At 43.4% G+C, this 17,676-nt stretch overlaps 2 protein-coding genes across 3 annotated transcripts; both read left to right on the forward strand.

Annotated features, from left to right (window-relative positions):
- The first annotated feature begins 1,433 nt into the window (after window positions 1-1,433).
- On the forward strand, window positions 1,434-2,982 carry LOC117045968 (histone H2A, sperm-like). Its single transcript, XM_033147596.1, has 2 exons — window positions 1,434-1,534; window positions 2,455-2,982. The coding sequence occupies exon 2, from the start codon at window positions 2,463-2,465 to the stop codon at window positions 2,877-2,879; it is 417 nt and encodes a 138-aa protein (XP_033003487.1). The 5' UTR covers window positions 1,434-1,534; window positions 2,455-2,462; the 3' UTR covers window positions 2,880-2,982.
- A 2,924-nt stretch (window positions 2,983-5,906) lies between these two features.
- On the forward strand, window positions 5,907-15,277 carry PDCL3 (phosducin like 3). Of its 2 annotated transcripts, XM_033147595.1 has the most exons (7): window positions 5,907-6,164; window positions 7,976-8,108; window positions 9,932-10,022; window positions 12,256-12,399; window positions 13,437-13,645; window positions 14,660-14,846; window positions 14,948-15,277. In XM_033147595.1, the coding sequence occupies exons 1-6, from the start codon at window positions 6,159-6,161 to the stop codon at window positions 14,803-14,805; spliced, it is 729 nt and encodes a 242-aa protein (XP_033003486.1). In that variant the 5' UTR covers window positions 5,907-6,158; the 3' UTR covers window positions 14,806-14,846; window positions 14,948-15,277. The 2 variants fall into 2 exon arrangements, with proteins under 2 accessions (XP_033003486.1, XP_033003483.1); XM_033147592.1 differs by having other exon boundaries at window positions 14,660-15,277.
- Window positions 15,278-17,676: the final 2,399 nt, after the last annotated feature.

Genomic DNA, 17,676 nt, shown 5'->3' on the forward strand with positions numbered 1-17,676 from the left:
ATACAGTATACCACAAAGCAGAGCAAACAGAAATGGCACACTTTCTCTCTTTCAAGTATCCCCCACCTAGACTTTTTTGGGTCCCTTTTTGTCTCTCCTCAACTGTAACAAGCTGGTTAGCAACTTCCTTTCAGCTTAATTTACCTCAGTAACTTGAGCCAATCTCCCTCCCTAAAGGTAAAGGTAAAGGGACCACTGACCATTTGTCCAGTTGTGTCCGACTCTGGGGTTGCGGCGCTCATCTCGCGTTACTGGCCGAGGAAGCTGGCGTACAGCTTCCGGGTCATGTGGCCAGCATGACTAAGCCACTTCTGGTGAACCAGAGCAGCACATGGAAACGCCGTTCACCTTCCCGCTGGAGCGGTACCAATTTATCTACTTGCACTTTGATGTGCTTTCGAACTGCTAGGTGGGCAGGAGCTGGGACCGAGCAACGGGAGCTCACCCCGTCGCGGGGATTCAAACCGCCGACCTTCTGATCAGCAAGCCCTAGGCAAAAGCTCATACCAAGAACAAACTTGGTTGGTCTTTAAGGTGCTACTGGAAGAATTGTTTTATTTTTTTATTTTGTTTCGTCTACGGCCGACCAACACAGCTACCTATCTCTTACTGAGACATCAGCCTAATTTATGTACTTTTGTTTTGTTTTTACCTTCTTCCTTCTACACACTTGCTTTGTGGAACATCTTGCCAGATGAAGAGTTCTGGAGAACTCAAAAAATAGTTGCCACTCTGTGACATTTTGGTTGGTGCCAGTAAAGGCAGTGCCCAATGGTGGATTTTGGAATGGTCCTGACGGCATTTGTTAACAGCCTAAATCCTGGGAGTAAGCCTCATTTAAATCAACTGGCTGATGTTGCAGTTATAGAGTCTGCATTTAGTCACAAGGTGCTTCTAGATTACAGGAGGCCCTCAAGCGCATAACAGAAATTTTGGTTTGTGCAATTTATGTGGATTAAAATGCTCTGCTACCATAACACAACAAATCCCCTCATGGACTTTTTGCAGTTTGGAAAGTGACAGGAAATGAATGTGTGAGAGGAATGAATAATTAACAAGACATGTAAACACACAAGTAAATCAGGAGGAATAGTTTATCCTCCATTTATTTAAAAATATGAAAAAGTGACTATTAGCCATGTTTGTTTCCATCTTTAAGTAAAAATCAAAGCTTCCTTAGTAGCTGGAAAAATACATTTAATGTTAATCACGCTGTACCCTCCTTCAGAATTGAAATTAGCTTTCTGAAAGTGTGATCATCATTCTATTGAACAACCTACTGATCACAAGGGAACTTCTCTAAAGTAAGAGAATTGAGATCTGCCACCAAAATAGCCAAGTTGAAACCAATGCAGTTAAAGTCAGAACTACTAGGAAAGTGGATACAGCTGAGGGAACTTTCAGGCAAACACAGCTGATTGAACTCCCACATCAGCATCAACAGAGGAGTTTAAAATGAGAGCCATGTTCAAAAAGGATAAAATTCTTTCATTGCCTGGAGAAGAGTCATAACTCAAGTGATTCACTGAAGGAGGTAAGTGGTTTTCTTTTTAAAAACATGCTAGTGGTTTAACTATAAGATAAAGTTAATAAGAAATATTGTGTTTAAATCCCGCTGAGGGCTACTGGAATTCCATCCCTCCCTTGACTTGCATAAGCCTTTTAGGAAAACGTGATGTATAAAGCCAAAAATACTCATATTTGCCTGCCAACAGTAGATTAATCAGTAGTATGAGCTTTAGAAATCCAGTAGATCAGGCACCCCCAAACTACGGCCCTCCAGATGTTTTGGCCTACAACTCCCATGATCCCTAGCTAACAGGACTAGTGGTCAGGGATGATGGGAATTGTAATCCAAAACATCTGGAGGGCCGAAGGTTGGGGATGCCTGCAGTAGATGACCTTTTCATTGTATGGTGAGTCATTAAGGTCTCTAATGTCTTGAGAGCAAGCCACATGATAATATTCATAATAGGGAGGCATAGCTCCTGCATTGGCTTAACACCATGTAGCTGTGTTTGTGTTATCAGCGGCAAAACTCTTCAATTTTCCTAGCTTTCTATAACTTACCATGGAGTAGTGGGATTGTTTTGAAACAGGGATAGCCAAACTGGTGCCCTTTGGATGTTTTCGGTCTGCAGCCCACTTCATCCTTCAGCCTGGGTCATAGTTGCTGTGGCTGATGGGAACTGGGGTGCATCAACTGCTGTGAGGCTTCCCTTTGGCCGACCTTGTTCTAAAATGACTGAACTAGCAGAAAATTGGTCTGTTTATAAGAATCTTAAGACCATATAAGAATCTCCAAGGTCATTATTACAGCAAATACTTAGGCGTCTGGTTCTCCAATTACTCTTCCTTCCATATTTTTAGCAGATAAATCCACTAAGGCTTTTGACATCTGACAAAACCATTTGCATTGTGTAATGAAGGTGGGCTCTCCCCTCTTATTTGTAGGATCCAGGATGTCTGGGCGTGGCAAGAAGCTAGCAAAGCCTGCAACCAGGGAACTAAAAAACAAGAGTGCAAAAGCAGGTTTGCAGTTCCCAGTGGGCCGCATTGGACGCCTTTTGAGACGGGGTCGGTATGCAGAAAGAGTGGGTGTTGGAGCCTCAGTGTACATGGCGGCCGTGTTGGAATATCTGACGGCAGAGCTACTGGAGCTGGCAGGAAATGCTGCTCATGAAAACAAGAGGCAACGAATTGGGCCACGCCACATCCAGTTGGCGATCAGAAGCGATGATGAGTTGAACAAGCTTTTTGCACATGTGACCATTGCTGAAGGTGGAGTTCTCCCCCACATCCATGCTCTGCTTCTTCCAAAGAGAACAGCACAGTTCACTGTTCCACAGGAGGAACTAAGGGGACCTGACCTCATGTGACTTTTCTTTCTCTTACTGTATGAAAAAGCTCCTTGTCCTTTTCATGTAGCACTTTCGCTAGGAAGAGCTCTATATTAATGTGCTTTAATAATATTTTTGTAATAATAAATTGTGCAATATAAAGCTTGGGCATGGTTTCTTTGTGAGCAAAGAACGGATTCAAAACTATTAAAAAGGAAAAACTGGGATGGGAGCTTGTTGTACAACTAGAGGTCTTTTGCAGGTCTGAGCATTCTCATGGTATGTACCGATTATTCAAGGCCTGCTAGTGGAATTAGATGCCATAATCTAAGCTACATGATGCTGGGAATAAATTCAGGTTATGGTCTATTGCCATCTTAATTAACTTTCCTGGGAGGACATTAGCTACAAGCTTGTGACAACTGCCTCTGAACAGCAAGTGATTTGTTTCCACATGCACACTTCTTCAGATACACCAATGATGGTTGGCCTCTGTTATACACCAATGATGGTTGGCATCTGAAGAAGTGTGCATGTACACGAAAGCTCATACCAAGAACAAACTTAGTTGGTCTTTAAGGTGCTACTGGAAGGATTTTTTATTTATTTATTTTTTTGTTTAGGCTGATGTCTAAAAGCTGATCTCATAGCTCTTCATTTATTTATTTGATCCAAACTTTACTGCAAGTTTCCAAGGAGAGTTACAATAATGTAAAAATGCAAGATTAATATCATTTAATTATTTGCACTTTTTCTTCATACACAATGTTGCACAAAGCGGGGGATGAGGGAAATGTGAGGGGGGGGGGGAAATTGAAAATATAGGTTGAGTGTTACAACTCTTTTTGTACTCGCCCCGCCCAACCTGAAGAACTCAAATGCCAGCTGCCACACTTCTATGTCACTTTATTTGGTCCTGCTGTTTAGCACATTGAATAAATTACCATTTGCTGCCATTTTATGACACCCCAAAAATGAGCTGCCTGAGGCCTCAGCCTCACTCTACCCAATGGGAGGACTGGTTTTGTCTAGGGAAAGCTTCTGGGAGTTTTGTGGCACTTTAAAGCCTTCACCATTGTTGTCGTCTTCTTCTCTGGCGATCGCTCATAGCCGAGTAAGATTGACTTCCTTGAATATGGTCTTAACGGTGTGTGTCTGTAAGTGACTGTGGAGGCGAATTCTGGATCCACATGCCCTTCCATGGTAGGGACATACTTCACCATTATGGCACAAGCTTACAAGTCAGCTGCTTCTGCTGCATTGTACCAGTTCGTGGCTAAACCAAACTTCGTGGCACCATTAAAAGACTAACAGGTTTACTGAGGCCTTCCAAGTGCCACGAGATTCTTTGTCGCTTTTGCTGTAATCTATTTTTAGAAAAGTTTTTAATGTTTGAAGTTTTCTTCTGTTTTTAGTCCTCTGTTGGGAGCCGCCCAGAGTGGCTAGGGAAACTCAGCCAGATGGGCAGGGTATGAATAATAAAATTATCATCATCATCATCATTTACGCAAGCTTCCGCTCTGCTACCTACTGATGCATCATTTGAAAGCAAGCACCGGAGAACAAGGAAAAGTGGCAACAACCCTGTTATAAGAAGAAACTGCCTCTTTTCCCTTACGGGGTATCAAAGAGCCCATATAGCAGGGGTCGGCAACCTCTGGCCCATGGCCCGGATGTGGCCCATGAAGACCGTTTTACCGGCCCGCAAGCCGCCCGCTCACTGAGCCGCCAGCTCGGCAAGTCCCCCGTGCACTGCGCTAAACCGGCAAAGTGTGGCACGGGGACTCGCCGAGTGGTGCCGGAAACGGCATCTGTGCACACGCAGATACCAGAAACCACATCTGCACATGCCCAGACGCTGAAAATCACTTCTGCGCAGGCACAATTTTCGTTGTCTGGGTATGAGCAGAAGCGATTTCTGGCGCTGCGGACATGAGCAGACGCGATTTCCGGCATTGCGCTGCGCATGTCCGGCCCACGGACAATCTCTGTGGGGATGATCCGGCCCATGGCCAGAAAAACTTGCCGACCCCTGCCATAGAGAGTCCTTATGTAGGTTTTCTGATGGTAGGAGAAAATAACAGAGGCCAACCAGAGAATATTGAGCAGCAAAGCAGCTAGTAAGCATGATCTTTATTAAATTGTTGCAACAGGGTCCCCCACCCCACCCCCCACGCAGGAAGGGAGGAGAGGAACCCTGAACAATGGTGTGCAAGCTCTTATACAGTGGTACTTCGGGTTAAGAATTTAATTCGTTCAGGAGGTCCGTTCTTAACCTGAAACTGTTCTTAACCTGAGGTACCACTTTAGCTAATGGGGCCTCCCACTGCTGCTGCCGCCCGATTTCTGTTCTCATCCTGAAGCAAAGTTCTTAACCTGCATCTGTAACCCGAGCTACCACTGTATAGACTTTGGGAATTGCCTCCCCTGTAGCTCAAGACCATCCCCTAAAACATCATACATACATCACAGGGGGCGGTCTAAAGCAGAAAACCTGTCTGCCAGGATACCCAATAATGGTCAATCATTGCTCAACCTACCGTAGGCAGCCTGACCATTCTTTTGTGATGGTAAATACTTCAGTTCCTGAATCTCTTACATATATTGATAGTTTGCTCAGGCAGCTTAACAGATACTTGCCATTCTAATTTTGCAAAGGGAGGTGTAAGCCCCTCCAATTTGACATAGCTGTCAACTTTTCCCTTTTCTTGCGAGGAATCCTATTCGGAATAAGGGAATTTCCCTTAAAATAAAAGTGAAAAGTTGACAGCTATGCCTCCAAAGACAACTGGAAAGCTTTCCACATTTCTTTCCTCCTTGCAGAGAAGTATTTGAGGTCAATTAGGGAGTGTCAAAATCGCTTCAGGATTGCTCTCCTGTACTGTTTCAGACACTATACTTATGCATGTGTGTTTGCCTTGTACATTTATGAACATTTATTCGAGATGCGCAACCAGCAAATGTGCTGACAACAACAACAAAAAAACACGTGCTGAGTTTCCAGAGCACAAGGAAACGTGGGCGTTCCCTTGCTACTGATTTCCTTCCCGTCACCCATCATTCTCGGCACCCCGCCTCCTCCGAGAGTCTTTCGCTGCTCCCTCCTCTAACCAGCAGGAGAAAGTGCCCGGATCAGTCCTAATACGGGCAACTCGGGAAGGGGACAGGCGCATCAGCTGGGCGTGTAACGCGAGCTTGTGCGCTTTTGGAGGCGGCCGTCTCAGCGAACCCCGGGATCCACGTGTAGCACCCAAGGAGGACCTGCCTCAATCAGCAACAGCAGCAGCAGTAAAAGTTGGGACACCCCGCTCCCCAAACATGCAGGTGAGCTGCTCTGAGCTGTATCCTCCCTTCGGAGGGCGAAAGTAACGCACACAGGCGCGCACCTGCCGGGAGACCCCTTTGCGTAATGTGGGATCGCTTTATCTGGGGAAGGGGGAACGGGGCTGGGGACGCGAATGGGGCATAGCCCGGTCTGGGCAGGTCCAGGAAGGATCCCTGCCCACGGTAGCTGAAACCCGGAAGATCAGCTCGCTTTCTGCTTCCCGTGTGCTCGGTTGCAAAGACGACACGCGGTGGTTCTTCCTGTCGGGGAAGGAAAGGCCTCCGTGCCCCCCCCCCCCGCTCCATCCCGTCGGCTTTCTTCTTTTCGCGAGCATGCGCCCCAGGCTGCGTTGCATTTGCTGGTTGCAGGAGAAGAAACGGAGGCGAGCAGGGGGGCGGGGAGGGTGTTCTTTCAAACACAGGAGGTGGGGAAGCCTGAGTGATATGTAGCAGCCCTGCTTTCCAATGGTATGATAACTGTGACATCACTTACACGTTCTTTGTGAATGGTCGCTGTTAATACTGTATAATGGTCACAGTTAGTACATTTCATTTCCCTCTGCTCTCATTGTTTACAACACACACCAATCCCATGTCTATTTATACAAGCAACTCAGGATATTGCTTCATGCATCTGATGATGTGGATTTTAGTCCACAAACTGCTTATGCCATAATAGTTTTTTGTTTTTTTTAAAAAATGGCATAATGCTGTTTGTTCTTTTCTGTTTTGTTTCTTCCTTTTTTGCTGTGACAGGCTAATCCCACTACCCTCCGGACACTAGTTTATTGTAGTCCTGCGCACTTGTATGAAATCCAAAACTTTACTTGCTTTTTCCCCAGTACGTATTTGTTTTATTTAAGCAGCTTGAGCCTTTTTCTACTGGAAAGTGGAATTGAGATGGATCTTAAAAATGTTTACTCAGAAAAAAAGCCCACTGATTTCAGTGATACTTCTTCCCACATATATACGCATTGGATTGAAGCCTGCATACTTTTGTAGAATACGTTTTGTATAGTGTTCGTTGGAATCCTGGAAAAAAGCCACAGTGACCAGCATGGCTCCAGATGTTGTGGACTATAACTTCGTGCTGGCTAGGACTGGTGAGAGTTGCAGTTCAGAACAACTGGAGGGTTAAGTTTGTTCAGTGCCAAACTTGGGGTTTGATAGTCAAGGTGCTGGAGGTATGAATGACAGTTGTAAGCAGTGGGTTTTTTTGGGGGGGAGGTTAGGAATGAGGGGCTGGCACTTGTATCTCGATAAAACACGGTTAGCAAAAAAAGGATGTGACAGTACTCCAAACTGGTTGGTAGGCCTGGCCGATATCTGATTTTCAACATCACGATAGATTACCAGCTAAACAATGTGATATACTGATATATCACAATGTCTGAAATAAGGATAATGTCTGAAATAAGGATGGCTGTGTAGAGGCTGGCTTCACACGTCGGCTTTCCCACATTGTGATTTTCTCATAGCGCCCGTGTGCACACACACACACACACACCACGATTCAAATTATATTGCCAGTTTTAAAACTATGAAACCAATATCACAATATGGACTTCAAACCAGTTTGGGGCAATATATTGATACTAACTACTAGTACTAACTACTACTACTGGTGGGTGCTACTAACATGAGTTTGACCAAACTGCGGGAGGCAGTGGAAGACAGGAGTGCCTGGCGTGCTCTGGTCCATGGAGTCACAAAGAGTCGGACATGACTAAACAACAACAACTGGTGGGTACCATCACAAAAAAGCCCCCACTACTTGTAAGTTTGGGCTCTGACAATTTTATGTGCTTTAGGATCCTAATGCGGACACAGAGTGGAATGACATCTTACGTAAAAAAGGCATCCTTCCTCCAAAAGAAAAGCTGAAAGAGCAAGAACAAGCTGAAGAGGAAAGGGAGCAGCAGTTAATCCAGCAAAAATCTGTTGGTAAGCCCTTCATCTGATTTAATGTGATGCTTCTGTAATATACCTTGCCTGTCACCAGAATATATCAACCTATACAGAGCAGACAATGGCCTCATTGTGCACTCATTGCATTTTGAGGTATGGGTAGCCTTCGAGAAAGGAGTTTGGTGCTTCCTCGCCCCCTCTGTGACCTTGAAAAATATTGAGGTTAGTCCTTACAGAGCATCATATTGAGCTATGAGGACACTCAAAGAGACATATAGAACCTCCAGGGCTTCTGGGAAATCATAAGGCTTGCTTTGGGGGACTACCAGGTGAAATCCTTACAACCCGGGTGGGCATTAGGGTTTTAATCCCACAGGGAAGGACAATTGATGAAACAGAGTCTGGATCCAGATTTCTTGTTCAGTGATAGACTACGAACCTAGCAGAGGTATAAAGTGAATTGTTCTTGCGCTTTTTGTTACACTTTGGTTTCATTGTAAATCAGTTTAAATTATTGTAAATTATAGCTTTTTTATTTTTCAGCAGTTTATTTTTCTGCAGGACCCACCAATGCTCACTGTGGGATGCAACAAGTGTGCAAACAGGGATAGAATCGTGAATAGATACTTTAAAATATAGATGGATAAATTTCTCTTGGCAACTCTAATGGGTTGATCTAAAACTGTGGGCCTGCGTTGCAACGCTTCCCCTCACATCAGGGGCACAGAACCTCAGGCCTCGGGGGCAAATGTAAACCTTCATATCTCTCTGCCCAGCCTTTCAGAATCTCCTTCAAGCCCTGCCTCCTCAGGCCATGCTCTCTCTTCCCAAGCCTCAACCTTCATTGGATCTGATGCACCCCCTCCTCTAGTGCTTTTGGGATGAGTCCTTGAACTGCCTAGATGTGTATATGGAGGGGGAATGTAGAAACTGCATGGCCAGGATGTATTCTACTGCTCACCTACTTTCTTTGATGATTTTATTATTTATACCCCGCCCATCTGGCTGCTTTTCCATATGCCTCTGATTCCACTCTGGCTCCTACACATCAGTGGCATGCAGATCTCACAATGCTGTTCTATAAGCAATGCAACCCCCTCGTTCTCAGGAAGGTCTCTCCCCCCCCACACACTACCTGCTTTACATCATCTTATGTGCCTGCAGGTCTGTTTGTGGGAATTAGCGTGATAGCTTCCAAAGTGCCTTGGTAAAGAAAATGCTTCTCTTTGGAGAGATTTCTTTGACCTTGTGGGGTGCTCTTTGGATCATTAGAAAATATTTTATTGGACAAGAGTGCATCCCTTGGTTTGGACTAATTGCCTTCCATATTTCACGTCATTTAGAAAGTTAACTGATGATAGCTGCCTAAAATAAGAGCTTAGCCTACTCAGCGGGAGCTGCAGCCTTGTAACAAATGATAACTCCCAGGATGTAAGTTACGGAAGCAGAGTTGCTGAGATAGTTCCTGGATATTGTGAGGATCTGGATTTAAGATGGAATTCACTTCTCTTTTGTAGCATCTAGCAAATTTGTATCTTGGTTTTTTTATTGTGCAGAATGTTTATCTCGACAAACATGAGGTAGATACTCCTTGCCGTATAATACTTTAATTGGTTCTTAATTACCAAGATCTCTCGTTTGGAAATTAATTATTTGCATGATGAAAGAGATTCTGTTGTTGTTATTTATTAATTTTTTCTTGCCCAGGACAGCAAACACAATGATAAAGTAATTAAACAACTAAAACATATAAAAACATTTCTAAGACTGTTATCAACCTTGTGTACCCATTCAGAGCTCCAGTAATGGTTGGCTTTTATTCTGTGCCATACTGATGATCTTGCATTTCTTACAAACAGTGAAAACATATGAAGACATGACCCTAGAAGAACTTGAAGAAAATGAAGATGAATTCAGTGAGGATGATGAACGTGCTATGGAAATGTACAGGTTAGAGCACTCTGTCCAAGACCCACAAACATGCTTGCCAGTTAAGCACTGGTGTGTACATTTTTTGTTCCAGTGAGAGCAGGTAGTTTGGGAGAACCCCAAGCTTGGAGCAGTATGAGGACTCTCCCTGATGCCATGCTGACTTGAGAAGAATCGGAGAAAGCAAGGGCTCGCCTTCATACTGCATTGAACCTCTAAGACACTTGAAAAGCCATGTGACATTTTGCTGTTTTCTTTGGGTCCATGGCTCAGCAGAATGGGAGGTAGCCCCCATCTCTCTCCCTGCAATGGCTCATCCCCAGTTGGAGGAGATGGGCAAAAACAGGTTGAGCTAGCCAGGAAGGCCAGCTAGGATTTATTGACCCCTGCAATAGATAAGAGAATTAATGAAATCTGCAAGACCCACCCCCTGGTTTTCCTCCAGTTTTAGCCAAATCAGGCCGCCTCTTGGTAGCTCTCTAAAAAAACTGTAGCTGAAAGGGCTATCACAAAAAATAAGAGGACTCAAATTCTGCCTGGAGGATCAAAGGTTAGAAGTTTAGACAGCATATTCGCAGTGGCAATAGGATTCGTTTGATAACTTCTCATCTCTGTATTTAGCGTTATCTTAGGTTATTAGTGTTTACTGTGTTAAATGCAGTTTCTAAAATGAATTCTTTAAAACATCTGACCTTGCAAATTACAGTTCAGTTCTAAAGATCGCTATGTACGCCTCTAGCAATCAACATCTGCAAAACGAATATTGTGCTTAGAAATGATAAGTGCCCAGTTTTTAGCAACGGCTCAGTACTGCAGGTTTGTCAATACTGTTGTGGTTTCTCTGCTCTCACCTGCTTTTTCAGACTGTAAATCAATAGAATAGTGTGATATTGACATTCACCGATGATCCCACTAATTCCACTAATCCTTCCTGTATTCATGAGGAGCTTGGAAACTGGATTTCATAATTTGCAGCACCTTGAGATGTGATCTTTTATAGAAATAAAAAAAAAGATTGGCACTGCAGTCCTATGCTTCATTGGATGCAAGTATCATTCAATGGGATTTGCTTACAAGTCAGTGTTACTAAGACAGCAGCCGGGCAGGTGAATTCCTAAATCTTTTGGCAGCACCAGCATAGATTCCAGCCTGGGCTCCGCAACTAAGGTTGCAATGCTATGTATACTTAACTTTGGAGTCTGTTCTGTTGAACAAGAAGTATTAACACTGCTCAAGGACACACGTCAACCAGAATATAAAAGAACACAACGAAACCTCAGACATTACAATTTTCCCAAAACAGGGCTGTCTTTAGAAGTTTATGGAAGGTCATATAATTGTTTAACTCTTTGACATCTGACGGGAGGGCATTCCACAGCGCGAGCGCCACTACTGAGAAGGCCCTCTGCCTGGTTCCCTGTAACCTCACTTCTCTCAATGAGGGAACCACCAGAAGGCCCTTGGAGCTCGACCTCTGTGTCCGGGCTGACTGATGGGGATGGAGATGCTCCTTCAGGTATACGGGGCCAAAGCCATTTGGGGCTTTAAAGGTCAGCACCAGCACTTTGAATTTTGCTCAGAAACATACTGGGAGCCGATGTAGGTCTTTTAGGACTGGGGAGAGTCTTGAGGGCCAGATACAGGTGCCTGGAGGGCTTCATGTAGCCCAAGAGTATGAAGCTCTCCGCTCCTAGAGTAGACAGTACTGAGTTAATATGGTACAGCGCCACTTCCTGTGCTCTTACATTTACAGCAATGGCTTTCCAAACAACTGTGGTCCCTGGGTTGCTGGGGATCAGAATTGGTGACAGCGTAGATGTAGTTAGAGTATAATCCTAGGTTAGTGTGTGAAAGAGAGAGAGAGCTGCATGAGAGCTGGGAGATTTGTTGCGCCTCCAGCACAAAACTGCCGGTTGGGTTTTCCACCTCGGCCCCTTTGAAAGTTCATTTTTCACCAATTGCAACTGTCCTTGTCACTTACATTTTGGCTCATTTCAAAACCAGTAATCAAGCCCTTTTTTGTCTCAACTTCTTGCCTCCTTTCATGTTGATGGAGTGGGGGGGGGACAACCTCACACAGCATACTGGTTGTGGTGAGACATGAGTTGTGAAACTAGGACCTGACCCTGGTTCTGTCTTAAACCATGGTTTACTGAGATAAAAAAATGTGAAGTGCCTTAAACACTCAGTGCTATATCTCTGGTCTCAAATCCATCTGTATGTTTCCTTTTCTAATTCTTTTCCCATGGTGTAGGCAGCAAAGGCTAGCTGAATTGAAAGCCTTGCAAGCAAAGAATAAATTTGGACACGTTATAGAGATCTCGGGACAGGATTACATCCAAGAAATTACCAAAGCTGGCAAGGATATATGGGTGATACTACACCTGTACAAGCAAGGGTAAGCAAGCATTTCAAGATGACTGCTGTTTGCACACAGTTTTTTCTGCAGCAGGTTTGGTCTTATGAAACTGTCCCCAAACTGGTGGTCTTGCATTTTGTGTTTTAGCCAACTAAACATGCTTCAGCAGACGAGCCTTCCTTTCGCTTTCAGAACCCTGATGTTGGTGTCTGTTGTGCCAGTGAAAGGAATTTTTAAAACACAAAATTCACCCAACTACAGTTCCGTGACATCATCAGGAATTGATTTGCTTTGTTGTTCTAGCCATATAACCAGGAAGGAGGGTAGTTGTGTACGGGCAACAACCATTTTGCAAGTGTTCAAAGCACATGCCCGTTGCTGGAAACCAAGAAGTGGCAGGAAAAGGATGCATTGCAGGGCAGGGCCGTAGCAGACTTAAATATTTTCCGCTGTCACATGCGATGATCCGGAACGCAACCACCAAGCAAATTGGGGGTGCCTGTGTTGGAATGGGAAAACATTTTAAAGGTTGTGGGAAATCTCTCTTCTTTGCAATGGTAGGCATAGATCTGAGAACCAGTGTGGTATAGTGATTGGAGAACCAAGGAGACCTGAATTGAAATCCCCACTCAGCCAAGAAGATCACTAGGTGACCTTGGGTCAGTAACTCTCTCTTAACATAACCTACCACTCTGGGTTGTGGGGAGGATAAACTAGGAGAGTGGAAACTTGACTTCCTTGGAGAAATGATGACATAAAAATACAATAATAATGTATGTGTCATAGCAGCCTCCGTTTTAAAAGATGCATTCGCCCCTTTTTGTGAGAGAACACATTTGCAAGGCTAAATATGTTCCTATCAGGTTACCTATTCTAGAGATGAGCATTTTTTATTTTTTATTTTTTTGCAGAGTAAGTGCATATCTTTTGCAGAGACATATGGAAAACATGGCATTTTATTATTTTGTAATTTCATCCTCCCTATTCTCATGGCTGTTTTTATTAATAAGGAAACAAAGAAAAAAATGGCTCTTTAATGGATTTATTCCCCTTTTCCTTTTTTTAAAAAAATAAAGTATTCCCCTTTGTGCCTTGATAAATCAACACTTAAACGGACTTGCAAGGAAGTTCCCAGATGTCAAGTTTATCAAAGCCATTTCGACAACCTGCATACCCAACTATCCTGATAGAAACCTCCCCACAATCTTCGTCTACATTGAAGGGGACATCAAGGCCCAATTTATTGGACCCCTGGTGTTTGGAGGCATGAACCTGACAAGTGATGGTAAGTAGCTGCCTCTTAGACATTGACAAAGGGTCCAAATGGAAGCAACCCAATGTAATTGTCTCATTGTGTCAGGTTTGCACTGATTGGCGGCTTTTATGTGTTTAAAACATTAATAGGTTGCCTTTTGATACTAAATTGATACTCAAAGCGCTTTACAAAGTATGTAGAAACTCTTAAGAATGCAAAGGCAGCAAAGACGACTTACGAGGTAAAGAGTTATCCTATGTACCCAACCATAATTGTAACCTGCCCAGGGGCCTTTATGGTACAAGTGGGTAAGAAATCCTATAAAGAAATACAATAAAAACGTACCTGATTGAGACACCGCTGAACATTGTCCACTTAATTTGGTTGTATCTCCACCTCACAACCAAGCTCTGCAAGCCACAGTCTCTGTGGATTTCCCCCCCGACTGTGGAACAAGTCAACTTGCGTAACAGAATCACATTAATTTCCTCCCCTCTCCCCTTCCTTTTTGTTCTTTCTGCCTAACATAATTGAGGCTGGCTGGTTAGATTGCCATCACAGTTAACAGTGAGACATCTGATTAACTTGAAGTATTGACTTTCTTCCAACTTCTGGGGTGTAAGCCAATTTGAGCCCATGTAATAAAGGCCTGCTGCTAGGTGGGAAGTGTTTCTGGATTGGGGTAGTAAAGAAAAGAAGCAGGAAGTAATGGGGAGCAGCGTGTACGCATTCTTGCTTTTTGTTTCTTAAATCTCTCTTTAAAACAGCAGATGAAACATTAACAGCTGCTTCTGCCTCTCCTGACAACAGTTATAAAGATGACCTTGCTTTTGTCTGTCTGAGAACATGCTGGAGTTTTGAGGCAATTAAACGTATTTCCTTTTTCTTCAAAGAGCTCGTGTGGAACTTAGCATTGTAGTAAAAGCAAATTTGAAAACAGCAGATGGGAAGCGCACGTCCCGAAGAGCAGGAACACAGCGATGCTTTTCTTTGTTCCAGCTTGTAAGTCACTGCCGTGTGTCATTCTTCTCTCTTGCATTTTAGAATTGGAGTGGAAGATTTCTGAGTCGGGCGCCATCAAGACAGACCTGGAGGAGAACCCCAGGAAGCAGATCCAGGACCAGCTGATGACTTCCATCAAGTGCTCTGTTCCAGCAAGGAGGGAGGAAAGTGACCCAGAAGATGACTAAGGCCTCGTGTGAAGCTCAGTTCTAGGCCTGATTACTCTGAAGTTAGTCTGACTGCATTCAGTGGGACTTGACTTCCATGTAAAGAGTGCATGTGATTGAAGCCCCTTAAATACCACTGATGGGTTTTTGCTTTTGCTTTTAGATTTTACTAAAGAAGTCGTGGTTATGTGGAGGCTTTCAGAGCAGTAAATTGGAGGAAATTGAAAAGGCTTCCTGATGACTCAGGCGCTTGTTGTGGACATTCCCTACAGTGGACATAACTACCAACAGTACATTCACCCTCCAGGTGTTTGCTTGTTCTCTTTCCTCTGTTGGGTGACAACTCTCTCCTCTGTACCAGAGTCATTTTAAGCACAGAGAGTGCTTGGTCATTTCTATGCTTTTGACAAAGACCAACAACTCCACTATTGTTGGGAAAAGGCTATAATGCAAATCTTGATTCTCAAATAAAAATACATGATTAATTTTTAAAGGGCTATGTGGAACATTGTGTATATTCTATTGGGCAGATAGAACTGTGGAAGGCTAATATTGCTGCCAAGGTCTCAGAATTACAGTGAGAATATTTGTATATTTACTTAAAATCTTGAAGAAAACTCTGATTTTTTTTTACTGTCTCATGGAGATGCAGTGTGTTTTATTCTGTTCTTGAAATGTAACAGAAGGATATTTTTAAACAGTTAAATTTGTCCCGCGCCCAATGTAATAGATTTTGGTAAAACTAGTGCAATTGCATATCTGTTTTCTCGGAAGCAAGTCCCCCCTCCATGCTCAGTAGAACTTACTCCCAAGTAAACATGTACAGTATATACTGCAGCTTTAGTGGCTGAGCATCTATCTACCACCCCCTTGTCCTCCTCCCCCATGAAGAAATGCTTTTCGGTCTTGTATTGAAAGTAGGTAAATTACGGCCGCTATAAATATCTTTTCTTGTCCATAAAAGTTGTAATAAAAATGATGCAGTAGAATGCAGTCAATCTTCAGGCTTCTGGATATTTTATTGAGTAAATATAATTGCCAATCCGAACATGCAGAAAGACCATTTGGACTGTGCCATTTTAGACTGGAAGTGAGGAATCAGCATAGAATCATACAGTTTTAGAGATTGCAGGGGAATCTGGAGGTCATCTGGTCCAACTTGATTCATGTTGCAAAATTGCTTCAAGAAACTGCTCATAGAAAGATAAAATACCCTCTTTCCTGACATGCTAGCTTTTCTTGTGCAGGAAAGCTTTTCTCATGTGAGGGAGTATTCACCTATAGCCTGACATCCTATAATACTATACTATACTACTACTCTGCTCCAATAAAGAACTCTACAAAAAGTTATGTCAAATTATTTGAGCCTTCCTCAACACTTTAAGAGTGACTTTTCATGTAACATTTTGAAACTGGATAAATATACATGCTGCCATAGGTACATGTTGAAATAGCTAGTTTTTATCTGCAAATATGTACGGAAGGATTGAGCCCTCACTTCATAGAACCATGTGGTTGGAAAAAGTCTTGTAGACCAGTGTTCCCCAACCTTGGGCCTCCAGCTGTTTTTGGACTACAGCTCCCATCATCCCTAGCTAGCAAGGCCAGTGGTCAGGGATGATGGGAGTTGTAGGCCAAAAACAGCTGGGGGCCCAAGGTTGGGGAACACTGTTGTAGACCATTTTGCACAACTCCCTTCAGGAAACCTTGAGCATCTCCATCAGATGGTTCATCTGCCTATGCTTGAAGAGGTCTAGGAAGGGCAAACTCGCCCCCGGCCCCAGGTAATCGGTTCCATTGTTAAACTGTTCCCCCTATCAAGAAATTCTAACGTTCAACCATATTGGACCATTGGATCCTGCCTCTGACCATTGGAGGGGGTACTGGGGGCACATTACAACAACCATTTAAATTCCTGTGCACTTTTCAACAAGTGGTGGCATTAAGGAAAAAATACTTAGGTACCACTTCCACTGTATTCCACACGATTGTGTATAATCTTAAATTTGGGCCTTCGCATAATTATTTTGCATGTGCAAGTATTTTACATCACTGGAGAAAGCATTTTTTAAAATTTGATTGTATTTCCTGTCTCAGATGAAGTTAATATTTCTTAACAGTACTGTATTAAACATTGCCCACTAACAATGTTCTCTGGGTGGCTTATAATAAAAACATAAAAATACCATCATCAACCATAAGGATATAACATGACTGTGGAGAACAAAGATGAAATATTTGGTTTAAGAAGCCTATGAGAGGTTGCAGTCTGAAAGGAGCCTATGTGAGAAGGTATAGAAATGGGCAGTTAGAGAAGACTGCAATATATCTCTTCTCCTTGTTTCTTCGCTCTTACACCTGTGCAAGAACAATTTCCTGTCTTGTGCTCCATTTCTCTCATGCTAATCAAAGGCTTATAGTAAAAATGAGATATCTGCAGGACGCGGCTAATGAGAGATCATTTTAACGTCACGGCACAGTGGAAGCTTTAGAAGCGCACAGAGGAAAAACTTGCTTGTTGGGTTTGTGGGTGTGTTTTAATGAGTTTTTGCGAATCAATATGGTTTACATTTGTTACCTTATAGCAAAAGTGGGAAGACTTTTGCAGCCCGTGGGTTGCATTCCCTTCTGGGAAACATGCTAGGGGCCACATGGTAGTGGCAGACTGGGCTAAAACTGAGCATAGCAACTTATGTAAATTTTAGCTTTGTGCTGTAGAGTAGTTTCTATACATACACCAATCCAGACAAGCAAGAGGTATCATCAGAGTTTGAGGACAAATTCCAGCCAGACAAAAAGACTCAAGGGGGTGGGTGCAAAGTACAGCCTCTAATAGCTGTGTCCTGGGGAGGGTCTGGAGTGCCAGTAGAGAAGGCTAGAGGGCCACATTTT

This window comes from Lacerta agilis, chromosome 4, assembly GCF_009819535.1.
Source record: "Lacerta agilis isolate rLacAgi1 chromosome 4, rLacAgi1.pri, whole genome shotgun sequence".
NCBI lineage: Eukaryota > Metazoa > Chordata > Lepidosauria > Squamata > Lacertidae > Lacerta > Lacerta agilis.